The sequence below is a fragment of the Plectropomus leopardus genome, chromosome 3, assembly GCF_008729295.1.
Source record: "Plectropomus leopardus isolate mb chromosome 3, YSFRI_Pleo_2.0, whole genome shotgun sequence".
Classification (NCBI taxonomy): domain Eukaryota; kingdom Metazoa; phylum Chordata; class Actinopteri; order Perciformes; family Serranidae; genus Plectropomus; species Plectropomus leopardus.
This window is the reverse complement of record NC_056465.1, coordinates 11,385,986-11,401,111: the sequence shown is the minus strand read 5'-3', so window position 1 is coordinate 11,401,111 and position 15,126 is coordinate 11,385,986. Positions and strand designations below refer to the sequence as shown.

Below are 15,126 nucleotides of genomic sequence, written 5' to 3'. Positions count from 1 at the left end.
TTTTATTTAGGTGTTTGTTTGCTATCAGGTTTGCAAACCTCACAAGAGGAAGACGTTAGAGTAACGCCACCGTAAGCTAATGTTAGTTTAGCGGAATGTATTTGCTAGCTTACTATTTTAGCAGTAGTAACAGTGATGAAAACGACACTGTGGTTAAAGATCTCTGAGGATAAAGTTAGTTTGTAACTATTCGGTTACAAAGTTAACGATCACAAATCTCACTAAAAATTCGGTTACCAAACGTTACAGTGACAGTTTATAGACGAGTAAATGCTTTTTACCGGTAGTTAAATCATAGCAGTTAGCTTGAAATCCTCTTTACACTTGTTACTTCCTCGCTCATCTGCGGGACTGTTTGGTTGCCATGGGTTACAGGAGTGAAAAAAACGTGACATCTGACAGTCCCAAAAGCCAATCAGATTTCAGCAGGAAAATGACGTATCGTTGTCCTTGGAAAAAAAAAAAAAAAAATACCTGAGCCATTTCTCTCCCAGCGAGAGGAGTTTGACCACAAGACAACACACACAAACCTCGGAGATTGAAGCAAGTTTTGATATTTAAGTCATGACTCACAGTAAAAAACATTTTTAGTAATTTTATTAACTTTAATTAGACCAATACATTTTGGACAACAACGCGTGTGCCGCATACCACAGGTGTATTCAACGAGTTGATTAACCGGTGCGGGTAAGTAAGCAGCCCATTGGCTAATGCTCTGTTTAGTCTCGTGGTTTACACTGTTGGTGGGGTTCGACGGGATATGAATGTAGTTCTTATAAGACAAATAATGAATATTTCATCATTTGTCGCAATGGTGGACGCTGACAAGGTTTCAGGTCGTGAGCTGCTGTGTGTTATTCAACAATGCTCAGGTACACCTGACTTCATTTACTTCCTCCTCGCAGAGAGTTTCTGATTAGTCATCATTTTGCAATGCTAGTTGAAAAACACAAGAAAACAATGGAAGTAAAATTAAAGCTTATTATAGCTTCATTTTTCTTCCCGTGACAAACGTAGAAGCGTTTTGTCGTTTGGGTTTACATAAAATGAAATGAAACGAGAAGTATAACCTATAGGCTGCATTGACAGGCAGATAAAGGTTTTTATCAGACACACCTGCAACAACCAGCAACCTCTGACACGAATAATGTTGAGTTTTTATTGGTTCTGTCAAGTGTTTATTCAAGCTTTTTGAGGTTACAGGTTGGAGGGCAAGTTAGTGTGTTTGATTTCATAATAAGAAGTGTTACTATTCTATACATTTTTTGTTTTTTTCCCTCATTTGTGGAAATGGTCTGACCCTAACAATATAATGACATCTAATGCTATACATACAATACTAGACTGCACTAAGGTATCCATCATTCTGAATTGAATCATGATATCTCTGACACAGTGTAAACAAAAAAAAAAAAGAGAATTGCAAGCTTCAAAAACAAAGTATTGTATGCTCATTGTATTTGGTTGCATCACATTTACAGCTGCACATATTTCCGTGCAAAAGCCAGTTGGTTGCAGCTGTTTCTTTGATTTATTGGTGACACCAAAGCTAAACTTTGTATTTTTAAGTCCAAACATATCTCTGTAAAATAAATATAGCTATATGGGTATTAACTTTGCATTTTTCCCCTCAGATTTCAGCAATATTTTAATGTCAATAGTTTTTGCACTTAAAGGTGAACTATGCCTTTTTTCCAAATTCATACATGTTAATCCTATGGTCCAAAACAGTCCAAAAATATCAATGTGAATGAATATGAACTTTCTCACAAATCCAAAAACTAGATTGCTAAAATTGAAATTTGTGATAACATAGGATGTAAAGTCTGGAGCTGCTCCATAGACGATGAATGAATGAGAGCAACCAGACAAATTTTCTGAGTATATGGGTACATTTTCCATTTCAGGACTGCAAACACTATAATAGAATACAGCTAATTAGTATATTATTAGTATAAAAAAGAAAAATATTCTCTGTGTCCACAAAATTGGCCCCTATTCATTGTCTATGGAGCAGCTCTAGACTTTATACTTGATGACATCATAAGTTTGAGACTTGCTTCTCTAGTTTCTGGCTTTGAGAGAGAGTAGATCGTGTCACAAATATTGATTGAACTTCCCTAGATTGAAATAACTTTGGAATTTTTAATTTAGGTAGTGTCTCACTTCAAGTAACCTCTATTTAATTGACTTTAGATATGGAGGAGTCCAGTGACTTGTATGACGTGTACGAGACAAATAGCTCCCCTCCCTGGGCCGACCACCAACATCAGTGTCTGGAGGAGCTGGACAATGTGGAGTGTCTCAGAAGGAAGATCAAATATTACTTCATGAACCCCTGTGAGAAGTACCATGCTCGCGGTCGAAAACCATGGAAACTTATACTGCAGATTATCAAAATTGCCATCATTACTGTCCAGGTTGTTATTTCAGACATGCCTTGAACTGATCTTATTGTGTTGTTTTAAGATCCTGACAATAAATGCCTTTTATCCCCCATCACAGTTAGTATCTTTTGGGCTCAGCAACCAGATGGTTGTCACATTCAAGGAGGAAAATCTGATGACATTCAAGCACCTCTTCTTGAAAGATTATGTTGATGGAGGCATGGATACATATGCTGTTTACAGACAGGCTGATGTTTATGATCACATCGATTATATCATTGAACAGGTAAGTGTATGTGAAAACATTTTATTTCCTCCTTGCAAAGAACACCAACAAGGCATGAGCTGTGTCTCAGTTTATTTTGATCTGTATATTTTTGCTTTTGCATTACTGTAAATTATTGTTCAAATTTTATGACTGTGCATGTTTATATGACCAAAGAGCTTAACAAGCGCCCATGACAAGATGTAGCTCATCATGGGATTGGACTTTGTTCCTGTCGTTTGAATCTCATTGTGCTTTTTAGATTTTAAGTTCATAAATGTAACCCTACACTGCTGCAGCTATTCCTTTCAGAGAGTTACCTTTTCATGCAATCACTGTCAAATTGTTTACAAACCTGACGTTATTATACCTGAGATTTTTATTTTTCGTTTCTAGTATGGACACCTGCACAACACCACAGTAGGAAATCACGAATATGAGAAAAATGGTGATTTCTACACCCCTCTGTCAGTGTGCCAGGAGTTCTACAGAAACGGTACCATCTACCCTGGAAATGAAACCTTTGAAATCAATGCTGAAGTGGAAACTGGTATGTATGCGTTATTATTTTAGTTATGCATGGAAAATCAGAATATTTAGGTGCACTGAGTTTATGTGTTGCTTGTTTTTCACAACAGATTGCGTCAAAGTATATCCGATGTATCATCCGTCATTGCATGAAGCATTTCCATATTTTGAACTGCATTTCAAAAGGTTTGCGCAAAACATTTTAAATAAAGGCTTTTTGGCAACGTGGTTTACTCTCTTGGTTTTATGTATCATGTGAAAACCCCTCAATATATCTACTTTAACTTGCAGGATGATCTCTGTCAAGATCACATTTGTTCTGAAGGCCATAAATTTACAGACAGTGAGACATCGAGAGCTGCCAGACTGCTACGACTTTACTGTTATTGTAAGTCACTTGACTTGTCTTCATGGCTCAGTAAACACTAGTGGATAACACCAGACTCTGGATTTTAAACGCAGTGATATGAGATTTTATTGCTGACATTATGGTGACAATGATTCCTTGTGACACTGCACATGTTCACTTGTAACATGGGAGGCGAAGATGCAGAGAATCACCAGCGTGGGCTACTTAGCAGGAGCTCCAGGATAGCAGATTAGCATAGAGAGTCAACAGACAATGAAATGGGGATTTCCATAGTAACTTTATTCTGCAGTACTTAATATCAACCATACATGACAGGTCTCCACAGCGCTATATTCCTCACTCATACACGAGCAGTAGAAAATTCGAAGCATAATCTGCACCTAAGTCGTTCCTGTTTGGAGTCTGGTGACACTGTCTGCTCAACCCTCAACACTAGTAGATCATAACAAAAAAGGAGGTGCTACCTTATGGCACTATTTGGTATTGCAGTAATACCTCAAATCTGACTCACTCAGCATAGATTCCATCCATCCATTCATTCAGCCACCCATTGTTGTTCGCTTATTTGGGGCTGGGTCACTGGGGGCAGCAGGCAGGGCAAAGCACTCTAGTAATTCCGCACTCCAGATCTCCTGCTCCCCAGCAATGCTTTCCAGCTCCTCCTAGGGGACCCCTAGGTGTTCTCAGGCCAGATGAGATATGTAATCCTTCTTGCATGTTCTAGGTCTGCCATGGGGCCTCCTACCAGTTGGATGTGCCCAGAACACTTTTAGTGGGAGGTGCCCTGGAAGCATCCCTATCAGATGCCCAACCAGCTCAGCCGGCTCCTTGCAATGCAAAGGAGCAGCGGCTCTACTCTGAGTTCCCTCTGGATGTTTGAGTTCCTCACCCTATCTCTAAGGCTGAGCCCAGCCGCCCTCTGGAGGACTTTGACTGCTTGTATCAGTGATCTCATTCTTTTGGTCACTATCCAAAGCTCATGACCATAGGTGAGGGATGGAATATAGATGGACTGGTAAATCAAAAGCTTTGCCTTCCAACTCAGCTCCCTTTTCACCATGACACTCAGACGCAACTCCGGCATCACTGCGGATGCTGTACAAAACTGCCTGTCAATCTCACACTCCATTTAAGTCTCACCTGCAAAAGGCAAGGATGCAATTCTGTGGTCCCTTCTATGATCCCTAAACTTGAGATCCTTTCCATGAGATCCTGTCCATGAATATCACAAACAGGATCAGTGATAAGGGACAACCCCGGCTTTATGCCAAGTGTGTGGACACAGCTCTCACTTTGTTCATCCCTCAGTAACCCCTACAGGACTCCCCGAGGGACACACTCATAAGCCTTCTTTAAGTCCACAAAGCACATGTAGACTAATTAGTTGGAGCCTCCTTTCTAGCACTTTGGTGTTAACCTTCCTAAGGAGGCTGAGCACAAATTTGTGTAAATAATTAGTGAGTAGTTAATGTGAATGTGTAATGTGAATTAGTGTGGATCTTATTTAATACTAATGAAGGTTTATAGTACCAACAAGGACACATATCTGAGCAGTCTTAAGGCTGTTTGCACACCGTGCCTCCTATTTACAAAGTTAAATGTTGTCTTTAGGGCTTGGCAAATGAATATTTATCTTTGATGGTTGACTGTAAGGGTGTTTTCAAGAATTGTCTATTCTCTCTTAAACACAACTCTCTGGTTAACAGATCACCTTTAACAACCAAGCTCACAGCGGCAGGATAAAGGTTGACATGGAAAACGATGTAGACATCAATGAGTGCAGGGACTGGAAAGTAACTGGAGCATGTAAGTTTCCTGAGCTGAATTTAGTATGTTCAAATGAATCATCTGCAATGCTTTAAGCTCATGTCCAGGATTCCTGGAATTTATTAAAGTTGCTGTCTTAGCTTTGGACTTTGCTGCTCATAAAATCTGTTTAAAGTTGTTTTCAGGTAAGAGTAATTTCCATTCACTGTTCCCTCAGCTGCCAGAAACATATACTTGACTGTGCTGTTTGACTGCCTCATCATTATAACGTGCATCACCTCCTTCACCCTCTGCACACGCTCAGTGATCAATGGGATTCAGCTGCAGCTTGTAAGTTAAATGCATGTTTATTTGTTATCCCTTTCAACAGTTTTTTTTTGTAAAAGTATGCTTAAGGCAGATCTGTTCATTATGGTACTGTAATCATAAACTTGAGGTAAGTCAATGCCAAAAATGTTTCGTACCCCTTTCAAAATCAATATTGAATAATGGAAGTTGAAACTTTTTACACGTTTCGCTATCAGCTGTATGTCTTCAAGTCACCTGTCCATTAAAAGTCATAGTATAAAATGACAGAAAAAGTCAAAGTATAATATGTCTTAGCATAGTATGACAAAAAAAATTAAAAAGTCATAGTATACTATGTCGAAAAAAGGCACAGCATAGTATGTCAAAAAAAGTCAAAATATAGTATGTTTAAAAAAATGTCCTGTTGTAGTGTGTCAAAAAAGTCATTGTTAAGTATGTCAAAGAAGTTGCTGTATAGTGTTACAAAAGAAAAAAAAAAAAGGTTTAAGAAACTCATAATATAATGTCCAAAGAAATCACAGAAAATTTTGTCAAAAAGTCATGGTATATTATGTGGGAAAAACGTCATAGTAGAGTATTTAAAAAGTCAGTATAATGCATCCAAAGAACGTAAAAAAGTATGTATGTATGTATGTTAAAAAAAAGTCATGGTGTGGTAGATCAAAAAATTGACATCTATAGTATATTATATGACAAAAAGTCATACAAAAGTATGTTGTCCAAAATATGCCTAAAAAGACGTAGAAATGTATATTGTAAAAATGTGCCTTTAATGTCACATTTAAGTATGTCCTCCAAAATATACCTAAAATGCCATACTAAAAAGTACATTATGTTAACCAAAATATGCCTAAAAACTCTATACTACTACTACTATACTACTATACTTTCTCCTCAAAAATATGCCTTAAACGTCATAGTAAAGTATGTTGTCGAAAATATAACAACAACTCCATACTATAGAATGTCGTCCAGAATATACCTAAAAAGTCATACCATAGTATGTTGTCCCAAATTTGCCCTAAAAGGTCATAGTATAGTAAGTCGAAAAATGTCAAAATATGACATGTCGAAAAAACTGCTGAAAAACGACATAAAATAGCATGTCGAGACATGTCATAATATAGAATGTTGAAAAGTCCTCCATAAATATCATAATATAGCATGTCGAAAAAAAACGGACGAAAATGCCATGCTATAGTATAGTGAAAAAATGACAAAATATGACATTTCAAAAAAACAGCTGAAAACCACATAAAATAGCATATCAATACATGCTCCAGTGCAGAGTGCTGAAAAAACTACCAGAAACACCATAATGTAGCATGTCAAAAAGACAACCAAAACTGCCATATCTGTATGCCGAAAAATGTCAAAAAATGACAGGAAAAAAAAACAGCTGAAAATGGCATGAAAAAGCTTGCTGAAACAGGACATAGCATAGATTGTTGCAAAAACAATCAAAAACAACATATAATAGCATGTTAATAAAGATCGAAAATGCCATGCTATAGTATTGCAAAAATGTTGAAATATGACATGTGACAAAACCACATTAAACCACATAAAATAGAATGCTGAGACATGCCATGGCATAGAATGTTGCAATAATGGCCAAAAATACCACAAAACAGCATTTCCAAAGATCCACCGAAAAAGCTATACTATAGTATGGCAAAAACAAAAAAAACAAAAAACAAAAACACCTTCAAATAGCATGTTGAAAAATCCACCAATAATACCATACTATAGTATGACAAAAATGTAAAAAAAAAAAACCACATTAAACCACATAAAATAGTTTGCTGAAACACGCCATAGCAAAAAATGTTCCAAAAAACAGTCAAAAAAAGCATGAAATAGCATGTTAAAAAATCCATCGAAACTGCCAGTAGTATAGTATGGCAAAAATGTCATGACATGTCCCAAAAACTGCTGAAAACCACATTCAACTACATGAATAAGCATGTCAAAATGCGACATAGCATAGAATGTTGTGAAAAATGCCAAAGAGACCTTGAAATAACATGTTGAAAAATCCAATGAAAATGCCATAGTATAGGATGACAAAAATGTCAAAAACTTACATGGCCAAAAACTGCTCAAAACCACATTAAACCACATGAATTAGCATGCTGAAACAACGCCATAGTATAGAATGTTTCAAAAAATGGTCAAAAAGACCACGATATAGCATGTTGAAAAAATGACCCAAAAGGCAAAGCAATCGTAAGGCAAAAATGTCAAAAAATGACATGTCCCAAAAACAGCTTAAAACATTTCAAAACACAACGAAATAGCGTGCCAAGACATGCTATAGCAGAGTTTTTTGTCCAAAAACTACGAAAAACACCATAATATAGCATATTGAAAAAATGACCGAAAAGGCAAGGCTATAATAAGGCAAAAATGTCAAAAAATGACATGTCACAAAAACAGCTGAAAACTATTCAAAACAGCATAAAATACCTTGCAAAAACACGCCATGGCATAATTTCTTGCAAAAACGGCCAAAAATACCATTATATACTATGTTGAATAAATGACCGAAAAAGCAAGGCTATAGTCAGGCAAAAATGTCAAAAAATGACATGTCCCAAAAACACCTTAAAATAACTCTAAACAGCAAAAAATACCTTGCAAAGACACACCATAGCATAGTTTGTTGCAAAAACAGCCAAAAACTCTATAATAATGCATGTTGAAAAAATGACCAAGAAGGCAAGGCTATAGTAAGGCAAAAATGTCAAAAAATGACATGTCCCAAAAACAGCTGAACGCACTTCAAAACACAACAAAATAGCGTGCCAAGACACGCCAAAGCATAATTTTTTTTCCAAAACTGCAAAAAAACACCATAATACAGCATGTTGAAAAAATGACAGAAAAGGCAAGGCTATAGTAAGGCAAAAATGTCAAAAAAATGACATGTCACAAAAACAGCTGAAAACTATTCAAAACAGCATAAAATACCTTGCAAAAACACGCCATGGCATAATTTCTTGCAAAAATGGCCAAAAACACCATTATATACCATGTTGAATAAATGACCGAAAAACCAAGGCTATAGTACGGCAAAAATGTCAAAATATGACATGTCCCAAAAACACCTAAAAACACCTCAAAACAGCAAAAAATAGCGTGCCGAGACACGCCATAGCATGGAGTGATCCATAAACGGCGAAAAACACCAAGATAAATTCATGTAAAAAAAATGACCAAAAAGGCAAGGCTATAGTAAGGCAAAAATGTCAAAATATGACATGTCCCCAAAACACCTAAAAACACCTTAAAACAGCATAAAATAGCGTACCGAGACACGCCATAGCATGGAGTGATCCAAAAACGGCCCAAAACACCAAAATAATGCATGTCAAAAAAATGACCAAAAAGGCAAGGCTATTGTAAGGCAAAAATGTCAAAATATGACATGTGCCCAGAACAGCTGAAAACACTTGAAAACAGCATACAATAGCGTGCCGAGACACGCCACAGCATAGTTTGTTGCAAAAACGGCCAAAAACACCAAAATAATGCATGTCAAAAAAATGACCAAAAAGGTAAGGCTATAGTAAGGCAAAAATGTCAAAATATGACATGTCCCCAAAACAGCTGAAAACACTTGAAAACAGCATGCAATAGCGTGCCGAGACATGCCACAGCATAGTTTGTTGCAAAAAACGACCAAAAATCACCAAAAATAATGTATCTCAAAAAAAATGATCAAAAAGCAAAGCAAAAATGTCAAAATATGACATGTCCCAAAAACACCTAAAAACACCTCAAAACAGCATAAAATAGCGTGCCGAGACACGCCACAGCATAGTTTGTTGCAAAAATGGCCAAAAACACCAAAATAATGCATGTCAAAAAAATGACCAAAAAGGCAAGTCTATAGTAAGGCAAAAATGTCAAAATATGACATGTCCCAAAAACACCTAAAAACACTTCAAAACAGCAAAAAATGGTGTACCGAGACAGTCCATAGCATATTTTATTGCAAAAACGGCCCAAAACACCACGATATAGCATGTTGAAAAAATGACCAAAAAGGCAAGGCTATAGTAAGGCAAAAATGTCAAAAAAATGACATGTCTCAAAAATAGTTGAAAACAACTCAGAACACAACAAAATACCATGCCGAGACACGCCATAGCAAAGTTTGTTGCAACAACTGCGATAAACACCATGATATGGCATGATGAGGAAATGACCGAAAAGGCAAGGCCATTACAAAAATGTCAAAAAATGACGCCCCAAAAAATGTTAAGACCAAATGAAATATCATACCCAGACATGCCATAGTATAGGATGTTGCAAAAACGCCCAAAATCACTACGAAGTAGCATGTCCAAAAATCCAAGGAAAATGCCATACTATTGTATGGCAAAAAATGTCAAAAATGCCAGAATGTTGTGAAAATGGCCAATAGCACCTTAATATAGCATGTCAAAAAAACAACCAAAAATGGCATTATTTAGTTTGGCAAAAAATATCCATATATGACATGGCCAAAAAACAGATGAAAATAGATGAAAACATTAAATAGAGTGCCGACACATGCCATAGCACAGGATGTTGCAACAACGGCCAAAAACCCCATAAAAAGCATGTCCAAAAATCAACAGATAATGTCGTTTTATAGTATGGCAAAAATGTCAAAAAATGACACATCCAAAAAACAGCTGAAAACTACATCAAACCACACAAGGCAGCGTGCCGCGGCACGCCATAGCATAGGATTTTGCAAAAACAGCCAAAAACACCATAATATAGCATGTAGAGAAAACAACCAAAAATGCCAAATACTATAGTATATCAAAAAATGTCAAATGGCCAAAAAACAGCTGAAAACCACATAAAATAGCATGTTAAGACCAATCGTTGTATAGAATGTTGAACAAACAGCCAAAAACATTGTCAAGGAGATGCAGCTCTCCTCTTTAAGAGTCTGTGGGTTTGTCCCAATATCCCTGCTCGACTCCTCCATCCTCTGTCCCCGATCACTGGACACAGAAACCAACATCCCAACTGCTCAAATGCACTCGGATGAGTCGTGGAGTCAAAGAGGGAGGAGGCTAAACAGAAAGTTCGCTTTTGTCCGGCCTTTCTTTTTTGTCTTGTTTTGTCTTTTAGCCACTCACCAGATTCTCAGAGGGATGAAAAGCGAACACACCAGGATGGTGGAAAAAGGTTAAAACTGCTCAAGGCAGGCTTTATTCAAAGATAAAAATGTCAAAAGCGTAAATCAAAAGCAACAGTTACCTCACGCCCTTTTTCAGGGGCTACATATACTGTCTAACACAGAGTTCTGGCAAGATAAGGCAAAAAGCACGCAGTGATCTGTTCCTCTTTTATCTGGAGGTCCGCCGCGTCATCACTCGCTCCACTCTCCGTCTCTCCTCATTGGCTGGCCTTGGGGTGTGTGTTCGAGTAGAAACTTCATCCTCCTGCTTGGGCTGGGGTGTTCGAGTAGAAACCTCCTAGAAAATGTTATAGTATAGTATGTTGTCCAAAATATGCTTAAAATGTCATAGTATCTCCTCCAAAATATGACAGATAGTATAGTACATCGTCTAAAATGCGCCTAAAGTGTCATTGTACTGTATGTCGTCCAAAATATGCACAAAATGTCATAGTACAATATATCATCCAAAATATGATAAAAAAGTCATACTATAGGTTGTCGTCCAAAAAATGACAAATAAGGTCCTAAAATGGTATGTCGTCCAAAAGTCAATGTACTGTTTCAGAAATAAAACTTTTAAAAAAGTTAAAGTATTGTAATTTAAAAACAAGTCAATATGGTATTTTGAAAAAAAAAAAACAAAAAAAACAAACATATTATTTGACCTCGAAAAAAGCCATCGTGTGATGGGTCGGAATTTTATTTTTAGAAAGTCAAGAATTTGGACCTGAAGGCACTGGCTCTAGTGAGGTGAGAAAATAAATGGTCATTTCTTCATGGAATTTTTGCTGTACATCAATGAGTGTTTATAAACACAAATGAATAAGACTCAGAACATCCTTAGTATATCCCTAAAAATATAATATTATAATTTCCCTAAAATCAAATGTTACCTCTAAATGTATCTACTAGGCTCACAGTTCTGTGTACCATCATATGATTTCTATTTTAAAAAATCTTTGAAGTAAATACAGCTGTCAAATAAATGTATTGGAGTCAAAAGTGCCACATTTCTCTCTGAATTGTGGTTAAGTTGTGAGTATAACGTGTCATGAAATGAAAATTCTCAAGTTAAGTAAAAGTTCCTTAAATTGCAGGTAGTGAGTACCTAAATAAATGTACTCAATTACTTTCCACCCCTGCTATTTGATATGTTAAACCTAGTAAAAAGAGGTTGGTCACAAAAAAGTACTGGCATTTACCTAAGATTGTCAGTACAACTATCATTTTCATCACATTTTTCTTCTGTTTAAACAGGCGTACACACTCTACTGCAAGAACCAGTGCGGTAAAGAAGTGCCATGGTCAGACAGGCTGGAGTTTGTGAGCGGCTGGTACATCCTGATCATTGTTAGTGACACACTAACTATCATCGGCTCCATTCTCAAGATCGAGATCCAGACCAAGGTAATACGGATTTTCTGTTACAGTATGACAGGTCCATCCATGTTAATGCAATGTCTTTAAAAATGATGTTAGCTTCAATTGTTGATATGTTTACAATATGCATGTACTTGGAATAATTCTGTCAATCCATTCGTCACATTTTAAACATCCTGTTTCTTTTAGGTCCTCACAAGTTATGATGTCTGCAGCATCTTCCTTGGGACGGGGACAATGTTTGTGTGGATCGGGGTCATCCGCTACATGGGCTACTTTAGGAAGTATAATGTAAGGCCAGATCACACATTCAGTGCAATTAGGTCAACAATTTCAGATCTTTTACTATCTTTTGTTGATATCTTTGGCTTTTTTTTTCAGATTCTCATCCTGACACTGAGGGCAGCTTTCCCAAATGTTATCCGTTTTATCTGCTGTGCTGGAATTATCTACTTGAGTTACTGTTTTTGTGGCTGGATCGTCCTTGGCCCATATCATGAGAAGGTAAGGAGTGTTTACATTATACAAAGAAAAGTCAAACCAGAAAATAGTTTCAGTTCTTATCAGGTTCTGCTAGTTCCAGTAGTTAATAACAGTGGTGGGATTTAACTAAGTAGCCTACAGTTCCTCAAGTTCTTAAGTATAACTTTGAGGCACTTGTGCTTTGAGTGTTAATATGTTCTGCTACTTTGTACTTCTACTCCAATACTATTCAGCGATATTGTAAGTTTTACTCTACTTCTCTATTTTGTGAAGTTACTCCTTGCTTTGCAAATTTAGATTTAATAAAAAATAAAATTGACAAATAAATTGACACATTTTTATAGGTTAAGATAAGACTTAATTGAAGTAGGAAGAATAACAAGCTACCTGGCAGTATATAAAGGTAAAATGAGCTCCCTTCACCAGCTGCAACTTTCAAAAGTGGTGAAAAAAAAGCATCATATTTATAATCCAATAATATAATAGACATCATTCTGGAATAGGCCATTCTGCACAATGAGTACTTTTACGTTTGGTATATTTCCATGCTAGTACTTTAACACTTTTACTTTACTAAAATTTTGGAAAAAAAAATAATTTTTAGTTTTAACAGAGTACATCTACATTGTGGTATTTTCTTTTTTTTTTTTTTTTTACTTCTACCTAAGTAGAAGTTCTGAGTACTTCCAAAAACACTTCATCATGAAGGCCAGATAAAAGTTATAACTTTTCCTCTCTTTAACCTTCTGTTTTAGTTCCGGACCTTGAACACGGTATCAGAGTGTCTGTTCTCCCTGATCAACGGAGACGACATGTTTCCCACATTCAAGAACATGAAGCAGAAGAGCAGCCTGGTGTGGATTTTCAGCAGGGTCTACCTCTACACCTTTGTGTCGCTCTTCATCTACATGATCCTCAGCCTCTTCATCACACTCATCACTGACACCTACGACACCATCAAGGTGATGGTTACTCCTGTTTTAGATATTTGTAATATATTGTATGATTTTGAAGGATTTTTATGGTTTTGGTTTGTTTTTTCAGAGAAGAGCAATGTTTTATTTGCAGTTATTATAGCAAACTATGCTACGCCCTGTTAACTGTCACTTTTTTTGGGCTCTTTTAGCAGCAACAGCAGAGTGGAACCCCAACATCAGAGCTGCAGAAATTCCTGATGGTGTGCAGAGATCTGCCGAACTCTGGGGTGTACAGACTTGACGAGAACAACAGCTGTTTCTTGAACTGCTGCATCAACAGGTAGGTCAAATGCAGCTCACGCTGGCCAATGCAAGCTTGTCATTTTATCTTGAAGGAGTATAATAGGAGTATAATATAATTTCTGTCCATCCTGGCATCCATTTCTTTTTATGTGGTAACATCAACAATTTGGGGCTGCTCCTTATTAGCATGAATTGAAATGGGGATGTGAGCACATTGTGCCAAAACACTTTTCAATGTCTCAAAGTCTGATTTACAAAAATACTACAAAATCACTAAAGCAAAAACACATCCATAAAGTTTCGCAACTGAGTGCAATTTGTTTTGTTTTTATATGCATCTGATTGGAACTATCCATGTTGCAATGCGTTAATGTTGCCTTAGTGCCAAGACCACGTAGAACATAGAGAGAAAAAGAAGAGAAAGAAAACAGAATTTTCAGACAAAGGTGCAGAGGCATTCCTGAAAACGTAAGGGCAAGGAACTGAAATGTGACAGAGAAAAATCATATGTGGGATTTAATATCCCAGTCTGTCTTTGTAAATCTGTTTTAGCTACCAATAATTTCACTGTAACTGTGCGTGGTTATTCGCGCTGATCTTTGTCAATTCGACTGCTTTTGCACCGAGGCTCATTTGCATTGAAAGAGGCTGATTTTGCACCACTTGATGCATATAACCTATTTTAAAGATGTGCAAATAGTACAGGCACATGGAGATGCAGTTAGGGCTGCATTTTAACTTTTTGTCTTACTTTTGCAGGCAAAGGCATTGCAATCCTGTTTGCTCATCTGTTTGCTAGAAATAATATCTCTAATAAAATCTAAACTGAGATTTTTTTTCCTTTTCAGGTTCAGGAAGGTTCAGGAGAGGCTGACCTCAGAGGCATAACAGGCCTTTAATGTGGAATATTCAAACATTTTACTGTAACAACTATAACCTAACAATAGTACTCGTGTACTCTTATATTCATCGAAGAGTCTTCAAAATCCTTTTGTTATTTTTTGTTTTCATGTGGCTCAGTGCATAAGACCGAATAGAGGGTTAGAGATGAAGCAGTCTTTGACAATGATGAATTCTGGTCTCTGAGATGCGCTTACGCCAACAGCACTTTGTCATGCACTTTTTAATATTGATGTGTTAATGAAAAAGATTGTGACAATGAAATCTGAAATTGTACTGTTAATGTAAAATTTTGTTTGGAGGGATCCCCATGTTGTACACTGATGAAT

At 36.8% G+C, this 15,126-nt stretch overlaps 1 protein-coding gene across 4 annotated transcripts; it reads left to right on the top strand.

Moving 5' to 3' along the window:
* Positions 1–478: 478 nt before the first annotated feature.
* mcoln3b (mucolipin TRP cation channel 3b) lies at positions 479–15,056 on the top strand. 4 transcript variants are annotated; one of them, XM_042514446.1, is made up of 14 exons: positions 746–872; positions 2,197–2,420; positions 2,506–2,673; positions 3,049–3,202; positions 3,291–3,366; positions 3,472–3,568; positions 5,257–5,356; positions 5,535–5,647; positions 12,072–12,221; positions 12,384–12,485; positions 12,576–12,698; positions 13,433–13,639; positions 13,804–13,934; positions 14,746–15,056. In XM_042514446.1, exons 1-14 carry the CDS (start codon positions 761–763, stop codon positions 14,783–14,785), a joined length of 1,797 nt encoding a protein of 598 aa, XP_042370380.1. In that variant the 5' UTR covers positions 746–760; the 3' UTR covers positions 14,786–15,056. The 4 variants fall into 4 exon arrangements, with proteins under 4 accessions (XP_042370385.1, XP_042370392.1, XP_042370380.1 ...); XM_042514451.1 differs by lacking the exon at positions 746–872 and adding an exon at positions 479–687 and having other exon boundaries at positions 12,384–12,698; XM_042514439.1 differs by having other exon boundaries at positions 12,384–12,698.
* Positions 15,057–15,126: the final 70 nt, after the last annotated feature.